A 20,027-nucleotide genomic window follows, 5' to 3' on the forward strand; every position below is an offset into this window, starting at 1 on the left:
CTGGAATTACAAATAAATATACTTAATTGCTGCTGCTCGTGTGCTTTTCAATTGTTCTTTTCATCTCAGAATCTTCTTAGGCCAGTCAGGAGGTTTTGTTGTAGAGCATGGGAACATTACAACGGCTGAGAGGAGGCTCTACAGAAGGGACGGGGTGCACCTCACTGAGAGGGGTATTGACCTGTTCCTCTGTAATTTGAGGCGTTCTATTTTACTACTCCTATGAGTGTGGCGGCAAGAGTCTCTTGTGGCGGTTGGTCCGCGCCCCGGTTTGCCATCAGAGGTAGAGTGACGGCTGCCCAGGGGAGGTTGATCTCTGCAGGCGCGCGCCTGGGGTCCCTCCCATTCCAAAGATGCCAAGAACTCCCTAAGCCTTCTGTGTAGCTAAGCTCCGCTTGTGTAGGCATTCACGAGCGCGGCCCTTCTTCTTAGCAGGGGGTTGCTTACTCTCCTAGCTAGATTGCCGCCACATGTTTAGCTGGCCCTGTTGCGTCCAGCCGGTTCTCATGTTCTTCAATAATTGTGACCCACGGGTCTTTACCCACATTTGTGTCTGTGTTATTTATTCAAAGTTATAAATAAGTTATGGTTATGTATATAGTTATGGCTCTTATATATATATGTTATGACAGCAAGCCAGGAGGATAGGGCATTTAATTAATTAAGACAGTGGAGGGCAGCATAGCCTGGAACCAACATAATAATTAAGGCCCTTAGGAGTGTGCTGCTGTGAAGTTGCAACAATGTTGCGTTAGTGAGGGTGGGCTTTAGCTTACCCTTTAAGTAGTCAGGTTACAGGCCCCAAACCCTCTTTTCCAGCTCCTCTTCACTGCTTCCCTCCCTCCCTTCAAGTTGATACTGCGGCAATCTTTAGGCTGGGCATCACTAGGGTGTTTTCAGCAGGGTGTCCGAGGCAGGATGAGGGCTACGCGGCTTGTTTCCTTAAGTCCGAGGACGGTAGTTTTTGACTCCCCAGGTAGTGGCATGGTTTTGCGCCTTGTCACACCTGGTCCTACTGGTCTGGAGATCTTTGATTTACACCCTGGTTAGGCGGTTGGTCCGCGCCCCTGTTTGCCATCAGAGGTAGAGTGACGGCTGCCCAGGGGAGGGTGATCTCTGCAGGCGCGTGCCTGGGGTCCCTCCCATTCGAAAGATGCCAAGAACTCCCTAAGCCTTCTGCGTGTAGCTAAGCTCCGCTTGTGTAGGCATTCACGGGCACAGCCCTTTTTCCTAGCAGGGGGTTGCTTACTCTCCTAGCTAGATTGCCACCACATGTTTCGCTGGCCCTGTTGCGTCCAGCCGGTTCTCATGTTCTTCAATAAATGTGACCCACGGGTCTTTACCCACACTTGTGTCTGTGTTATTTATTCAAAGTTATAAATAAGTTATGGTTATGTATATAGTTATGATTGAGTCAGTTTTATGGCTCTTATATATATATGTTATGACAGCAAGCCAGGAGGATAGGGCATTTAATTAATTATGTCTCAGTGTCCTACCCCTCAATCCAATAACTCACTCTAAAGCTCCAGTGTTTTTTCCTCTCTCTCTGTGTCTCTCTCTATACCTCCGCTCCTGGGCCCTGTGTTTAAGCTCAATGAACAATCAAACACACGCAAAATATGGCGGTTACGTATGGGTTTATATAGGGGGTTTTGAATGGCATTTTGATGTGTCGGTTTATTAATTGGTTTCGGTTACAAAATTTATGTGTGACATCAACAAATAAACACTACTACTCTTTAATCCACAATTACACGTGCAAAATATTAGCGTAAATTACTGGCGACGCCAGAAATGTTGAGTTTCTGAACATTGCCAGTTTCGCCTACTTACGCCAGTATATCATATGGCGGTGTGTGCTATGTGATTCACCCGATGTGCGAGGTGAACTTACGGGCGACGTGGGTTTCAGCAGTTGCACTGGAACTTATGCAAACTCTGTGATCGTGTCCCAAATGCCCATCAGCATCATCATGTGCTGAGTTCACACTTTGCTTTACTGTCATCTTGTGTGATTTCACCAAAACGTTGCAAGATTTCATAGTAAACTTCCTTAAAGGGACAGTAAACACTTTGAGATTTGTATATAAAATGTTTAGTTATGTATAATGAAACTTTGCAATAAACGTTACTTATTTATTGTGCCCCCATTTCATGTAATACTGCTCTGAATATTGAGCAATTTCTACTTCCCAAAACCATGCTGACTTCTCAAGACTAACCCTTTTATATATCTGACCCTAATTGGCTTTAATTGATAACAACTGCAAACAATGGTCTCTATACTAACATTATAGCTGTGGCTAACCTTGTTGTCTGCAGACTAAAGCCCAGATTGGCTCCTCCAAATAAGGCAAATGGAGGGTGGAGTTTGGATTTTGAAGAATAATTACAGAAAAAAAGGATGTTAATTTGTTTTAAAAAGCATTGAGTTGGCCAATATATTATTCTATAGAAACACAACAGAAATTACTTACATGGGGTTCACTGTCCCTTTAAACCAGAGGTTTTCAAAGTCTAAAACAGTGGGCCTCCCCAATGGCCAAACTTTCAAGATGAGCCTCCCACACACACACACGCAATAGCTGTTATTAACTTTTTGAAATAATGTGCTTTGAAATGCTTGTAATTTATTTTTTAAATTGCAGAAATACACACTCACACTTTCATAAACACACACAATCTCATACACACACACAATCTCATACACACACACACACACTCATACACACACACACAATCTCATACACACTCACACTCTCATACACACACACACACAATCTTATACACACACAATCTCATACACACAATCTCTCTCTCATACACACACACACAATCTCATACACACAAGCAATCTCATACACACACACACAATTTCATACACACTCACAATCTCATACACACTCACACTCTCATACACACACACAATCTCATACACACACACAATCTCATACACACACACACACAATCTCATACACAGACAATCTCTCTCATGCACACACACAATCTCATACACACACGCAATCTCATACACACACACACACAATCTCATACACACACACACACAATCTCATACACACACACACACACACACATATAAAAATATATATTTATAATATATATATATATATATATATATATATATATATATATAAAGCCTTCATTGAAGTTGGTGGACCCACCCAAAGTCTACTCGGTATCACTGGGGCGGATGAATATATTGAGGACACACTTTTATTACTTAAAGGGACATAATACTCATATGCTAAATCACTTGAAACTGATGCAGTATAACTGTAAAAAGCCGACAGGAAAATATCACCTGAGCATCTCTATGTAAAAATGGAAGATATTTTACCTCACAATTTCCTCAGCTCAGCAGAGTAAGTTCTGTGTAAAAAGTTATACTCAGCTGCTTCCAGCTGCAGGTAAACAAATTTAAAAAAATTAAGAAATGAACAGCAGCCAATCAGCATCAGCAGTGCTGAGGTCATGAACTCTTACTGTGATCTCATGAGATTTCACTTAACTCTCATGAGATTTCATAGTAAGCTTCCTTTACCTGATTGGTGAAATAATATGAGAGTGCACGATGCTAGTCCCTTCAGATGTCCCAGGACAAACACACTAAAATGCTGCTTAGAAATCGTTTTCAATGGGAGGTGGCTACTGAGGAACTTTTGAGGTAAAATATCTTTCTTTTTTACATAGAGATGTTCAGGTGATATTTTCTAATCAGCTTTTTACAGCTATGCTGCATCACTTTCAAGTGTTTAAACATTTGGGTATTATGGCCCTTTAAGCAGTTTTTAGTACTATAGAGGCCATTTCAGTCTTCTGACATGTACGTAATATAGGCTCAGTGTGTATTAATTATTTTAGGACAATTTTAGTAGTTTATTAGATTAAATGGTTTATTGCTTAAAAACAGCGAGTGCTTGTCCATTAGAAATACTTTGTATATATATATAAAAAATAGATGCTGCATTTACCTAGGGAAAAAAGCAGCTTACTATTGTACAGGGGAGTCCTGAAAGCGCACACAAACACTCTTCTTCAGTCTTACAAAGCAGCAGTCTTCAAGGCCTTCAACACTGCGCCTTACACGAGCCCTGTCCCACAGCACTCACCTTTGTGCGGCCCTGGGCTACTTGCTCAGGAGGCCATAGAAGCGTGTAGATTAAAGAATCCACAGTTTAAAAAACGCCGCTTTAAAATGCACAGGGAAATAAAATGACTGTGCCTACCCATGCCAAATGCATGCTTAAATTTGTGGCTAATAATGAAGTTTTTAGGTAATATAGCTTCCTATTTTACAAAGAGATGTTCATGTGATTTTTTTCTAGTTTGCTTTTATCCAGATATGTTTTTAAGTTATTAAGCATTTGGCTAATATATCCCTTTAAAGAAACAGTGCACTGTAAATTTGGTTTCCTCTTAATGTATTCCTAATAGTATAAAATTTGTCCTTGAGATTTTTACATATAAAATAGCTGGGGGGGTTTGTCGTTTGAAGCCTCAATATCAAGAACATGCCCATATTTATGGGCTGAGCCTGAAGAAATAGCGGACCACCTAATTGTTTTCTCTCTATACATTAAGGCACCTACATTAAGGCATCCTTATCTTTCTGTCTGCACATTGCCCAATACTTAAGAGATAGCAATTGAAACTACCTATCTCTTCCAACCCCAATTAGGAACTTAATTGCTGCTTGCTGTCTCTTGTTTGAATAGCTTTTCTATAGTAAATACTGAAGTATTCATATTTTCAGTGCAGGTTGTAGTTTCAACAAGCAAAATAAACTATTTTAAATGATACAATAAATGTAAACAAGCTTTTTGTAAACAATGTGATAGACTCCAGCATGTAAAACAAATGATCAGGGAACACTTTACAGCGGAGAAAAATTTACAGTACAATGTCCCTTTAATTGATAATAGCGGGGTAGCCCTCAATAGCCCCTATGTTATTCAATGGAACATGGAAAGGTGTATTCCACATGGAAAAAAACTGCATACATGGAGAGACTGGAGAGTTACTAGGGAATCTATTGCATTGTCACGTTAAGGGGGTTAAAGGGACATAAAACACGTTTGGATAGAGACAAAATATAATAATATGTACTTTAATTACTTTACCTGCAAATTTATACTGCAGTGCCTCGCCTTTAACCCTTTCTTTTAAGTTTCCGTATTGAACAGCTCTAACTCTCCCATACATTTCCTTCTATGGGGCCGATTTAACAAAGTGCGCTGTTGTCATTTATTATTGCACAAGCAGTTCTGGTGAACTGCTTGTGCAATGCTGCCCCCTGCAGATTCGAGGCCAATCGGCTGCTAGTAGGGGGTGTCAATCAACCCGGTCATATGTGATCGGGCTGATTGATGTCTGCCATCTCAGAGACGGCGGACGAGTTAAGGAGCAGCGGTCTTAAGACCGCTGCTTCTTAACTCCTGTTTCCGGCGGGAAACAGTTACATTCAGGGCCATTTGTCCCTTCTTAAATCGGCCCTATGGCTGTATCTAGATTCAGCTTTGATTTGGTAGAATGCAGACTTTAACACTCATTATCTGCTGGAGCATGCTATAAGCAAATAGGTTGCTGTGAACTCAATTGAAATGCAATGCCTGTGTTTCTGATGCTAAACACTGATAGGGGGGGTGGATTAGACTACTCCAGACAGCATGGCTATGTTACTAATTTTGCTTATTTTTGAAAACTATTTTAAAATACTTGCCAGCAATTTTTAAACAATTTTTTTTATGTAAACTATTTTTTACTTAATTAGCCCTTTTAGGATATGCACAGATTTCAACCTGTTTTATGGCACTTGAAATAAAAACTTAAAGGTGAATGACAGAAACCTGTAAGGGAACATCACTGCCACAACATATACAGTCATTTTTTTCAATACTATGGAGAATATTTTATTAATGTATGTAACCAACCAACCACTTTTAGTCAACTCACTATACAAAGTGTAACAAAAAACGTTTCAGAAAGACCATAAAGAACTAAAAAAATATATACTAATAGGAATAAATAAAAATCTAGTTAAGTAAATACGAGAAATAATTAAATTAGTAACTATATATATATATTAGCAAGAGCATGAACATTTCTAAATATACTGCATTTAAAAAAGATTTGTCTGCATTTTTTATGTGTAAAAAAACAGCTTCTGACTGAATTGCATCTTTTAGAAGCTGGATAATAAAAACATTTAAGGGTTTTAAGTTGACATGTTTAACATTCAATTTGTAATACACAATAATAAAAGTAAGTAACAGACAGCAATATGCGACAAATGGTGAAAGAAAGAAAAAAGCCTTAAACACTTAGGGCACCAATCATATAAAGGCCTTCTCCTTGGCGAGATTATCTAAAAAGTCGCGTCAGTACTGTGAGGTCCATTAAAGAATTTTAGAAAGGCAAATGTTAGCTTGAGCGCTGTTTATCTCACTATGCAGGATTCTGGGTGTGAAAGAGACAACTACACCTAATCTAACGCTAAAAAAATCCCCAAATTGTGTATGTTTCCTCTCCATGATAGTAAGTTTTTACTTATCAGGCCCTTAAAGGGACATGAAACCCCAAATTTTTATTTCATGATTCAAACAGAATATATAATTTTAAACAACTTTTCAATGTACTTCTATTATTTAATTAATCTGCTTTGTTCTCTTGGTTTCTTTTGTTGAAAAGCATAACTAGGTAGGCTCAGAAGTTGGAAGCTAGCTACTGATTGGTGACTGCACATAGATGCCTCTTGTTATTGGTTTACCAAAGTGTTAAGCTAGCTCCCAGTAGTGCCCTGCTGCTTCTTCAATAAAGGATACCAAGATAATGAATAAAAACTGATAATAGAAGCAAAATAGAAAGTTGTTTAAAAATGTATGTTCTGTCTGAATCATGAAAGAAAAATTGGGTTTCATGTCCCTTTGAAGAGACATTGTACTCATTGCTTTTGTGCAGTCTAAAAGATGGCATTTCAATTAATGTTTAGACAGAATAAACCATTTGTTTTCTTTTCAGGCATGTGCAACCTTATCCCTCTTCACCAACAGAGCCTGTGAAGCCATTGCATTACTTTATGAGTATCAGTTGTGCACTTCCAGCTTTAACTTCAGTTTTAAGTTGCTTTGATACAGCTTCTACCTAACCGTTTTTATGCACAAAAACTTTTATAATGTTAAAATTGATTTGAGTACAATGAGCCTTTAAGATTGGAATCTATTGTAATAAAAAGGTTACAGTTTAGTTACTGGCAGTAGAAGGCTTTAACCTCTTAGCTGCCAACCAGGGCTAGAATAAATTGCTTAGCAATGTGTTGCCCACTGTGGCAGCCAGGGGTTGATGAACGTTCTTGTTACAACCATATGCTGCTAATACTGGTAGATTATGCTATGTAACAATGCATTGCAGTTTTCTCTAGCAGTCAAGGAGTTAATAAAGTTTTTTGTTACTAGTAATAGGTACAGCTATTAGCTACTATTGTTATGTGAGGTTTGGTGTAAACCCATATAGTAGTTCAACCCCACCCACCCCTGGAGTTTCTTTGCAACCAATCAAGGACTAGCACTGATAGATCAAATTTAAGAGCAATTCATGTAGCAGTGGGAATTAATGTCAGAAAATGAAAAAACTCAACTGCTCATTTATAAAAAAAAAAAAAGCAACTAAGACAAAGCAAAACAGAATTTGCTTGCAAACTAAACATTAAAAATCAGTTCAAGTAACTCTTGGTGGAGATTTTGCTTCGTGGTTCTGCAATCTCTTCAGTGGTTCAAGTGTCACAGGGGTTCTTCTTTTTCCGTGTGTCAGTCATCCAGGTTGCTTGCAATGGATACAACGCATGCTGGCTCTGATGATGCTCCTTTTTATAGGAAGTGTTGTTTTCTTCTAATAAAGTCAGAAGGGTGCTGTAAACTTGTTTGCTGTGGGAATCACGACTTGTCTTTCCTTTAAAAATGAGGTACAGTAACTGGATACTAACACAGTCTATAAAAGACAAAAAAAAGTAACACCCACTAAATAAACACAGGTCACTGTCCCTTTCCAAAAATAGGGTATTTGTATCAACGTAATAGGAGCTTCTGGAGTATGTGTGGTAAGACGGCAAGAGGAAATGATCCTGCCAGGGTGTAATAAACGTGTTTCATTTCTCTGATACCAAATGTTGTTCTCATGTAAATCAGAGGTCAGATGGAGGAAAAGAACTCTACTTGTTTTTAACCTTTTGAAGTCTTGGCAAAATACCGTTTTTTTTTTTTGTGCGTTTTAAATTTTTCCCCCCCCTGATAGGGAATTTTGTGATTTAGGATTCGTTAGGTACAACCTCCATTAGCTTCTGCAGAACCACAGTTGTGGAATCTAGGTGACAAACAGAAAAATAAAAAGCAAGTTAATATAATGTTGATGGACATAAAAAATGCACTTGTGACTTTTTCAGCAATCATGGAAAACAAAATAGAAAAACAACAGTTCATGATTATCTCACAGTCATGCAAGTGGCATGTGAAGTAAAAGGCAACTTCCCATTTCAGTGCCTAGTACAAAACATCTGAAACAAGGGCTGCCTTAAAGGGACACTAAACCAAAACATTATCTTTCATGATTCAGGTAGAGAATACAATTTTAAATAACATTCCAATTGACTTCTATTATTGCATTTGCTTCATTCTTTAGATATCCTTTGTTGAAGAAATACCAATGCACATGTGTGAGCCAATCACACGAGGCATCTATGTGCATCTACCAATCAGCAGCTACTGAGCATATCTAGATATGCTTTTCAGCAAAGAATATCAAGAGAATGAAGCTAATTAGATAATATTAGTACATTAGAAAATTGTTTAAAAACACATGCTCTTTCTAAATCATGAAAGAAAAAATTTGGGTTTCATGTCCCTTTAACTTTAAACTATATTACTGTATACTGTTAAAAGCCCTTAGAAACCACATTGCTCCAACAAGTGTGGCAATAAATAAACAAAGCTTTCTTGTATCTACAAAAGATGCATGTTTAGATTATTACTATTTAAAACCATTTTCTTTTTTTGATGGAATAGACTAGGCTAGACAATACACCTTTATATATATATATATATTATAGTAACAAAAAAATGGGTTAAATAACAGTAATATATGTAATCTTTACCATGTAAATTGGATTTTCATCCGCCCATCCATAAATTATATGTGGACTTATCACAAAATTAACCTTTTTGATATTTATTTAAACAGAGAAAACTGAAGTATTTCATTATAAAAGTGGATCCTTTCATGTCTTCATTCTTTTTAAGGACTTAAAGGGAACTTGTACACTAGATTTTTCTTTGCATGAATGTTTTGTAGATGATCCATTTATATAGCCTATTTGGGAGTGTAACAATGTATAGTTTTGCTTATTTTTAAAGGGACACTCAGGTTAAATTAAATTTTCATGATTTAGATACAGCATGTAATTTTAAACAACTTTCCAATTTACTTCCATTAAAAAAAATGTGCACAGTCATTTATATTTACACTTTTTGAGTCGCCAGATCCTACTGAGCATGTGCAAGAATTCAAAGACTATACGTATATGCATTTGTGATTGGCTGATTGCTATCACATGGTACAAGGGGAGTGGAAATATACATAACTTTGAAATGTGTTATAAAAAAACTACTACTCATATGAAGTTCAGACTAAGTGCTATTGCATTGTCTTGTTATCTTGCATTTGTTGATTATGCAAATCTTGTGTTGACTGGTCCTTTAAATAACACTGTGCTGATTTTCAGACTCCTAACCAAGCCCAAAAGTTTTAGTTATATACGGATGTCTACAGATTCAAGCTTGCTCCTGTTTGTCTAATGGGTCTTTTCATATACAGGGAAGGGGGTGGGGCTGCTCATCCTGATTTCCCAGTCCCTTTGACTGTGTGTCCCAGCCTAACCTCATCAACAGTGCTAAACTGGGAGCTTGTAAGGAAGTTTTTTAAAAGGTTTTATACTGGATTTTTAGATCAGTATCTGTGCATATTCTTCTTTATAGTAGTGTCTATTACATGCAGTTATATGAAAATTGGTGTACACTGTCCCTTTAAGGAATGTAACAGTCTAGCCATCCACTCAGTATTTAAACTAACAAACTGTCAACATAAGTGTCTTTTGCATTGGTAGCATAGACGTATTAACAAGGCTTATTGTACTTACATATGCCCTGCAGGACCCACTTGGGTTTATTTTGCCACCAGACCCCAAAGTAGTAAACAGGGACACCGGACAAGATGATGATGAAGCCAATTCCACACTCAACAGGAGTCATGTAGAAAGAGACTACGATGAGGAAGATGCAGGCAAGGATGAAGAAAATGGGCAGCAGAATGTTCACCTGTAGGTAGAATGTTACTCATTAAGGCCAACATTCCATTCAGCATATACATAGCAAATCCTGAAGAGAAACAGTTCTCTGGTGTGCAAATCAACATGATAGTTACTAAATTCCCAATTTATAGTGTTGAGTAGTGGGGAGCAAACATTGCACAGAGCTTCCACAGTGATACATCTCTTGATAATAAAATAAATATTCTATTAGGGTATTTGTGTTTGCATAAAAATTACAAGGTTGCGTTGACTGCATATATGAAGTTGCATGTAGGTGATCTATTAATGCTCAATTTGAAATCAGAGCTCATTAAATTAAAATATGTTGAGCAGAAACATGCAATGAATTGCCCAGCAAGATTTAGTATTCAGAGTCAGCAGTGGCTTGTATGACACAGATTATGGGGTAGATTTACTAATGTTTGTGCGACATGATACGCTGTAGTGTATCATGTCCGACAGACATCGCTGAATGCTGAAAGCATACGCTGTCGGCATTTATCATTACACAAGCAGTTCACCAGAACTGCTTGTGCAATGCCGCCCCCTGCAGATTTGCGGCCAATCGGCCGCTAGCAGGGGGTGTCAATCAGTCTGATTGTATAGGATCGGGCGGATTGAAGACCGCAGCCTCAGATGCAGCGAACCAGTTATGGCGCAGCGGTCTTTAGACCGCTGCTTCATAACTGCTGTTGCTCGCACGGAAACAAGGACCATTCGGCACCTTGCTAAATCTACCCCTATGTCTTCACAAAAGCAATACATACCACCGCCAGCTCTCTGAGCAGGTATGGCATTTGAATACTGGTGCACAAGCCCTCACAGGAAATGTGTGTATGCTACAGGAAAACATTTCAATTTTGACTTTTTTAACCCTTTAAGATTCTCTGGATCTGCTTTTTTCTTAACACTTCCTCCTAATTTTTTTTTTTTTTACTAGTTTTGTTATTTCAGCCAAGTTGAATAAAGGGTGAATATTTTTTTTTGATGTGACAAACAATTGCCATGGAACAAAAGAAAACAAAGCATTCAGTGATTCGAACAGACTATCATGTATATCCTGTTTCTTTACATGTGAACCAGCCTAAGCGTCTGACCTTCCATACCAGCTCCACCCTATGCTACACATAGTGACAGGACTTGAAGCTGAAACAGGACCTGGAGATGTTATTTTTCCTTCTTGATCTTGCTTGGACATCCTCTCAGTGTGGTTTTATGGCTTGTGTTGTGTGTGAACTAGATATTTTTCCCAGCAGGTGAATTCTTGAGGAAGCCAAGAAACAATGAGCTTTAGAAGAGGTACGGAAAAGGTGCAATGTTCTTGAGGCTTCTGATGTATGAGTGAAAGGCGTCACTGACCTGAGCTATTTTATAAAGCCAGCTGATAACCGCTGCACAAGAATGGCTCCCATAGAGATCAAAAAGAAATAGGAATTGTTTTAAAAAAGGTATTTTTAGGACCAAAGAGGCAGAAGGCCTTTAATATATTTTATTATTGTTTTTATTCCCCCCACACCCAAACAGCTTTTCTTGCATTAACATTAACTGTTCCAGAGATGATTGCTGTCTCTGGGTTTTAGCTCTCAGGACTGTAGGCTACTTTCTTATCTCAATGTAATCCTTATCATATACAGCTTACCCTGGGTCCTGCCTTGTTGCATAGTATTGAATCTTACTCATGGTTTGTTAAATGGCCATTATATTGATAAAATGCTCTAATTCATGTTAAACCTGTGTTTAACACCCGCTAAGGCTAAAGTAGTTAAATAACTGCTGGTCTAGCAACAGCTTAATGATTGGATCAGTGACAATTTCCATTCAAGACCAGCACTGCTATGCAGGTTCCTTCAGTACTTTACCCATGAGTTTAACCATTTACAGGGATTATATGCATAGAGTTTTATCTTAGCTAGTGATAAAATTGATACTTAGAGCATGTCATTTTTTACCATAATATAAAAATAAATACAAACAATAAAGGGGACCAGACACCCTATTTAAAAAAAAAAAAAAGAAAAAAAAAAGAACTCCAGAAGTATGTAATGGGAAAAGTTAGAGCAAAAAATGATATAATAATGGTTCATATAGCTGTTTATAGTTATGTTTGAAATATCAATTCTATAACCCGACCATTTATGGAAAATGTATGACTACTGGCAATATGATTTATGTATATAAATTGATAGACAGTAATTATAAATGGCTACAATCTGAAATGTAACCACCATTTTATCTTTAAGTATATTTCCCATTTAATAGTGATTTGCTAAATTTTCTACTAAGTTAAATATTGCTAATCTAAGTCACAAATTGCAGTTAAAATAAAACAAATTTGCCACTGGCATTTTGCCATCATGACTTTTTTAAAGACCAGTGTGTCTTTGTCAACATGAGAATCCATATCATCTCCTTTGCATGGATTGGATTAATCTACTGTCAATCATCACATTTGTTACATATTTGGTTGGAGATAGAGATACCTTAGTTTGCCTGAATTTATCTCTTATCACAAAGATACCACATAGCAGTAAATGTTCAATTTTAACAATGCCAGGTCCTCTAATTAGATGTTATAACATATGCCCCCCTATTGGTTAATTTGTACGCTATTCCTAATTTATTCTTACTAGATTGGTTATATTCATATTCTTTTGTTACATAAGAAGAATATAATGAAAGTGTTTAACATAAATATATGTATCTTTATGTACATGTATGTGATTGCTATGTTAGAGAACATTATATTCACAATCAGGTATACCACATCATATAACTATAAGGTTTTTTTTAATAAAATAGCTCTAAAATTGGAAAAATAAAAATTATGAATTCTATATTACTAGTTATTAATGTGAACGCAAATTCTTCACAGCTTAGGTGAGTGTTTAAAGGGACAATAAAGTCAAAATGAAACTTAAATGGATTGAGTAGAGCATGAAATTTAAAACAACTTTCCAATTTACTTCTGTTATCGATTCTGCTTAGTTCTCTTGGTATTCTTTGTGAAAGAGTAATCCAAGGTGAGCTCAGGAGCGCATGCATGTCCTTAGTCATATGGCAGTAGTGTTTGCAACAATGTCATAACTATTTAAAACATTGCTATAAACATTGTTGCATACACTGCTGCCAGAAGGCTAAGGAAATGTGCACGCTCATAAGCCTACATACTGTTACTCTTCAACAAAGGATACCAAGAGTACTAAGCAAATTTGATAATAGAAGTAAATGTAAAAGTTGTTAAAAATTGCAATCATGGTCTGATTTGGTATACAATATCAAATAAATGACCATATCATGTGTAACACATGTGGGTTATTTACACATTACAATGCAGCTGTAGTCTGAGTTACGTGGGTATGATTTCCCATCAGATTAAAAAGGGATTATCAGAACATCTGAGTAATATAAGAAATGCTGATAAGGATTTACAGGAAGGCAAAGAAATATTGCATAATGCCACACATTTCTTGTAAAACAGTTCAAACACCAACAATGTCAAATGTTTTCGTCTCCATATTAAAGGAGTAAATATGGAGAAAGCCTTACTTTGGGCAGAATGCAAATAGATTTATCTATTTGATTCAGTAAATCCTAAAGGGTATAAATAAGTTTAACAATACATTTGGTTAGGTTGTGTGCAACTGATTACAATTATAAAATGACATTGTTAAAAAGTGAACACACAACACACAGGTTATATGTGATAAGAGACAGCAACATGCAATAAGGAGATTCTGTTTTATTAAGAGAATATTTTACCAAATAAAGTTTTCATATGCTAAGTAGGTGAATCGACCAATAAGATGTGTGCAAATCTTGATGGACAACAACATAACCCAACAGGATTTATGCAAATGGAGTTGGAAAATAACATAACCCAATAATATTGTGCCTTACAAGTTTGGGCTATTAAGGAAATTCAGACAAATTAAAGTAACTCTACCTCCAATCAATCATGCAACAAATTAGATTATTGAAAGTAGAGTGAGTTGATCCATACAAAAGAGATAATTTCTTTGGATGGCATTGGCAAATTACCCACTGAAAAAGCCATAGCAGCGGAACATGTCAGAGGCAAATTTGCTTTATTTTAATCATAATTTGTGGCTCAGACTAGCGATATTTAACTTTGTAAGAAATTTAGGGAATCACTATTAAAATGGGGAAACGTATAATGTGTTGGTTAATGAAAAAGTGTAGTTGTTTTTAATTACAATCTATCAATTTATAAAGCTATTATGGGTTTGACAATAATATATCATATTGTAACTAGTCATAAACGCTCCATTATTAGCAGTCATTGGGTTATAGAATTTATATTGCACACACAGTTTACAAACGTCTCTAACAATCATTGGTATTAAATAATTTAGTAGTATAAAGTTTCTGATTACACTTCTTGAGTTCTTTCTTGGAATGCAATATATAATACATAGGGTGATCACTTTCTCCTTGGGTTATTTGCAGTATTGTGCCCGGTCTGCTATTGTGTTTTTATTTATTTTGATGTCATTTTTAAGGAATTGGAATAATTCAATATTTAACTTTCATGGTTCAAATAGAGCATATCATTTTAATAGACTTTACATATTTTATCAAATTTACTTTGTTTTCTTGGTATCCTCTGTTGAAAGGCATACATAGCTAAGTAGCTCAGTAGCAACAATGCGCTACTGGGAGCTAGCTGGTGGTTGGAGGCTGCATATAAATACCTTTTGTCATTTCTCACCAAATGTCCAATAGTGCACTGCTGCTCTGGAGCCGGCTTTTATTATGTGCTTAACTCACAGGGGTTAAACACCTACGCCTAGATTTAGAGTTTTGCGGCCAAAAGGGTGCGTTAGCTACGCATGCTTTTTTCTGGCCGCACCTTTTAAATACCGCTGGTATTTAGAGTTCACAGAATGGCTGCGTTAGGCTCCAAAAAAGGAGCGTACAGCATATTTACCGCAACTTCAACTCTCGATACCAGCGGTGCTTACAGACGCGGCCAGCTTCAAAAACGTGCTCGTTCACGATTCCCCCATAGGAAACAATGGGGCTGTTTGAGCTGAAAAAAAAAACTAACACCTGCAAAAAAGCCGCGTTCAGCTCCTAACGCAGCCCCATTGTTTGCTATGGGGAAACACTTCCTACGTCTGCACCTAACACTCTAACATGTACCCCGAGTCTAAACACCCCTAACCTTACACTTATTAACCCCTATTCTGCCGCCCCCGCTATCGCTGACACCTGCATATTTTTTTTAACCCCTAATCTGCCGCTCCGTAAACCGCCGCTACTTACATTATCCCTATGTACCCCTAATCTTTTCCCCCTATCACCGCCGACCCCTATATTATATTTATTAACCCCTAATCTGCCCCCCACAACGTCGCCTCCACCTGCCTACACTTATTAACCCCTAATCTGCCGAGCGGACCGCACCGCTATTATAATAAAGTTATTAACCCCTAATCCGCCTCACTCCCGCTTCAATAACCCTATAATAAATAGTATTAACCCCTAATCTGTCCTCCCTAACATCGCCGACACCTAACTTCAAACATTAACCCCTAATCTGCCGACTGGAGCTCACCGCTATTCTAATAAATGTATTAACCCCTAAAGCTAAGTCTAACCCTAACACTAACACCCCCCTAAGTTAAATATAATTTAAATCTAACGAAATAAATTAACTCTTATTAAATAAATTATTCCTATTTAAAGCTAAATACTTACCTGTAAAATAAATCCTAATATAGCTACAATATAAATTATAATTATATTATAGCTATTTTAGGATTTATATTTATTTTACAGGTAACTTTGTATTTATTTTAACCAGGTACAATAGCTATTAAATAGTTAAGAACTATTTAATAGATACAATAGTTAAAATAATTACAAAATTACCTGTAAAATAAATCCTAACCTAAGTTACAATTAAACCTAACACTACACTATCAATAAATTAATTAAATAAAATACCTACAATTATCTACAATTAAACCTAACACTACACTATCAATAAATTAATTAAATACAATACCTACAAATAAATACATTTAAATAAACTAACTAAAGTACAAAAAATAAAAAAGAACTAAGTTACAAAAAATAAAAAAATATTTACAAACATTAGAAAAATATTACAACAATTTTAAACTAATTACACCTACTCTAAGCCCCCTAATAAAATAACAAAGCCCCCCAAAATAAAAAAATGCCCTACCCTATTCTAAATTACAAAAGCACAAAGCTCTTTTACCTTACCAGCCCTGAACAGGGCCCTTTGCAGGGCATGCCCCATAGAATTCAGCTCTTTTGCCTGTAAAAAAAAACATACAATACCCCCCCCCCAACATTACAACCCACCACCCACATACCCCTAATCTAACCCAAACCCCCCTTAAATAAACCTAACACTAAGCCCCTGAAGACCTTCCTACCTTATCTTCACCTCGCCGGGTATCACACCAATCCGTCCTGGCTCCAAAATCTTCATCCAACCCAAGCGGGGCTGGCGATCCATAATCCTGCGGCTGAAGAGGTCCAGAAGAGGCTCCAAAGTCTTCATCCTATCCGGGAAGAAGAGGCGATCCAGACCGGCAACCATCTTGATCCAAGCGGCATCTTCTATCTTCATCCGATGACGAACGGCTCCATCGTGAAGACCTCCAGCGCGGACCAATCTTCTTCCTCCGACGTCCAACTGAAGAATGACGGTTCCTTTAAGGGACGTCATCCAAGATGGCGTCCCTCGAATTCCGATTGGCTGATAGGATTCTATCAGCCTATCGGAAATTAAGGTAGGAAAATTCTGATTGGCTGATGGAATCAGCCAATCAGAATCAAGTTCAATCCGATTGGCTGATCCGATCAGCCAATCAGATTGAGCTCGCATTCTATTGGCTGATCGGAACAGCCAATATAATTATAATTTATATTGTAGCTATATTAGGGTTTATTTTACAGGTAAGTATTTAGCTTTAAATAGGAATAATTTATTTAATAAGAGTTAATTTATTTTGTTAGATTTAAATTATATTTAACTTAGGGGGGTGTTAGTGTTAGGGTTAGACTTAGCTTTAGGAGTTAATACATTTATTACAGTAGCGGCGAGATTAGGTCGGCAGATTAGGGGTTAATAATTGAAGTTAGGTGTCGGCGATTTTAGGGAGGGTAGATTAGGGGTTAATACTATTTATTATAGGGTTATTGAGGCGGGGGTGAGGCGGATTAGGGGTTAATAACTTTATTATAGTAGCGGTGCGGTCCGCTCGGCAGATTAGGGGTTAATAAGTGTAGGCAGGTGGAGGCGACGTTGAGGGGGGCAGATTAGGGTTTAATAAATATAATATAGGGGTCGGCGGTGTTAGGGGCAGCAGATTAGGGGTACATAGCTATAATGTAGGTGGCGGTGGTGTACGGAGCGGCAGATTAGGGGTTAATAATAATATGCAGGGGTCAGCGATAGCGGGGGGCGGCAGATTAGGGGTTAATAAATATAATATAGGGGTCGGCGGTGTTAGGGGCAGCAGATTAGGGGTACATAGGGATAACGTAGTTGGCGGCAGTGTACGGAGCGGAAGATTAGGGGTTAAAAAATTTAAATAAAGTGGCGGCGATGTGGGGGGACCTCGGTTTAGGGGTACATAGGTAGTTTATGGGTGTTAGTGTACTTTAGAGCACAGTAGTTAAGAGCTTTATAAACCGGCGTTAGCCCAGAAAGCTCTTAACTACTGACTTTTTTCTGCGGCTGGAGTTTTGTTGTTAGATTTCTAACGCTCACTTCAGCCACGACTCTAAATACCGGCGTTAGGAAGATCCCATTGAAAAGATAGGATACGCAAATGACGTAAGGGGATCTGCGGTATGGAAAAGTCGCGGCTGGAAAGTGAGCGTTAGACCCTTTCCTGACTGACTCCAAATACCGGCGGTAGCCCAAAACCAGCGTTAGGAGCCTCTAACGCTGGTTTTCACGGCTGCCGCCCAACTCTAAATCTAGGCCCTAGTTTTATGCAGGCAATAGTGCAATAACATGTTTATGCATTTTCTTTTTGCACTTTTATGTCCTATTATAATAAGCCCGAGTGAAGTAACAGAACCAATCTGAACGCTGAATCTGTATTCTTACTAGTAACTGGCCACTTACACCAGGCAGTAACAATAAAAACTGCAGTTTTTAAGCGTATAACTTATAGAGAACCATTCACACAGCCCAGTGTTAGAGTGTCAATTAATATTCTTGACTTGGTGCTTAAAAGGACACTCAAATCAAAATTAAACTTTCATGATTCAGATTCAATTCAATTTTAAACAACTTTCCAATTTACTTCCATTAGCAAAATGTGCATTCTTTTTATATTTACACTTTTTGAGTCACCAGCACCTACTGAGCATGTGCAAGAATTCACAGAATATACGTATATGCATTTGTGATTGGTTGATTGCTGTCACATGATTCTGGAGGAGTGGAAATATACATAACTTTGAAATTTGTCATAAAAAAAACTACTACTCATTTAAAGTTCAGAATAAGAAGCCTATTTATGAAATGTCTGTCTGACATGATCCGATCAGCGGATCATGTCCGACAGATATTGCTGAAGGGGGAGAGCAATACGCTCTCCGCATTCAGCATTGCACCAGCAGCTCTTGTGAACTGCTGGTGCAACGCCGCCCCCTGCAGATTCACGGCCAATCGGCCACTAGCAGGAGGTGTCAATCAACCCGATCGTATTCAATCGGGTTAATTTCACACGATCTCTGTCCGCCTCCTCAGAGCAGGCGGACAGGTTATGGAGCAGCTGACTTTAGACCGCTGCTTCATAACTGGTGTTTCTGGCGAATCTGAAGGCTCGGAGCTTGATAAATGGGCCCCTAAGTGCCATTGTATTGTCTTTTTATCATGTGTTTATTGATTATGCAAATCTACTGTATTTACTGGTCCTTTAAATTACAGATGCTGCTGAGATGCTCAGTTCCCACCTCATTACTCACCTTTATGGGTCTTTCTAGCTCAGGCTTCTTGTACCGGAGCCACATCATGCCAATAATTGCCAATGCTACGCACAGCCAATTAAAGAAACTGAAGAAATTGATGACTGAGAATATGTCATGAGAAAATGCATAAAGCAACGTCATAGCACACTGGGGAGAAACAGAAAGACTGTGTAAGCAAGTGGTATTACAGAGAACTAGTAAAACTGATACATTTTATTGCAGGCACTTAAAAAAAAAGACATAGTCTAAGTTACACTTTTATGGTTCAGATGGAGTATCTTAAGCGACTTTACATTTTACTTTTATTGTCAAATTAACTTCCTTCTCTTGGTATCCTTTTTAAAAAACAAAACATACCTTCATGAGCTCAGGGGGCATCAATGCACTACTTGGTGCTAGGCAATGATTGGTGGCTATGCACATATGCCCCTTGCCATTGGCTCACCAGATGTGTTCAGCTAAGTCTCAGTAGTGCATTGTTGCCCTGGAGTTGACTTCAGGGGTTAAACACATACTTATATGCAAGTAATAGGGCAATAATAAAATGTACTACCACATTAGAGCCTTTTTCTTTTTGCACTTTTATGTTCCTTTAAAATATAAACTTCAAGTAGCTTTTGTGAGCACAGAGCAGTACTGCAAGGAAGGAGTTAATACTTAG

The 20,027-nt window shown here is 37.7% G+C and overlaps 1 protein-coding gene across 1 annotated transcript in view; it reads right to left on the minus strand.

Annotated features, from left to right (window-relative positions):
- Positions 1 to 5,907: 5,907 nt before the first annotated feature.
- Positions 5,908 to 20,027, minus strand: part of SLC7A5 (solute carrier family 7 member 5) — a 112,685-nt gene continuing 98,565 nt past the window's right edge. Inside the window, exons 8-10 of the mRNA XM_053701212.1 lie at positions 19,364 to 19,513; positions 10,208 to 10,385; positions 5,908 to 8,379 (exon numbers count right to left, since the gene is read on the minus strand). Of these exons, the coding sequence (XP_053557187.1) occupies positions 8,324 to 8,379; positions 10,208 to 10,385; positions 19,364 to 19,513 (384 nt within the window). The 3' untranslated portion in view covers positions 5,908 to 8,323. The remainder of the gene's footprint in view (positions 8,380 to 10,207; positions 10,386 to 19,363; positions 19,514 to 20,027) is intronic.

Source organism: Bombina bombina, chromosome 1 (genome assembly GCF_027579735.1).
Source record: "Bombina bombina isolate aBomBom1 chromosome 1, aBomBom1.pri, whole genome shotgun sequence".
In the NCBI taxonomy this organism is placed as follows: Eukaryota; Metazoa; Chordata; class Amphibia; order Anura; family Bombinatoridae; genus Bombina; species Bombina bombina.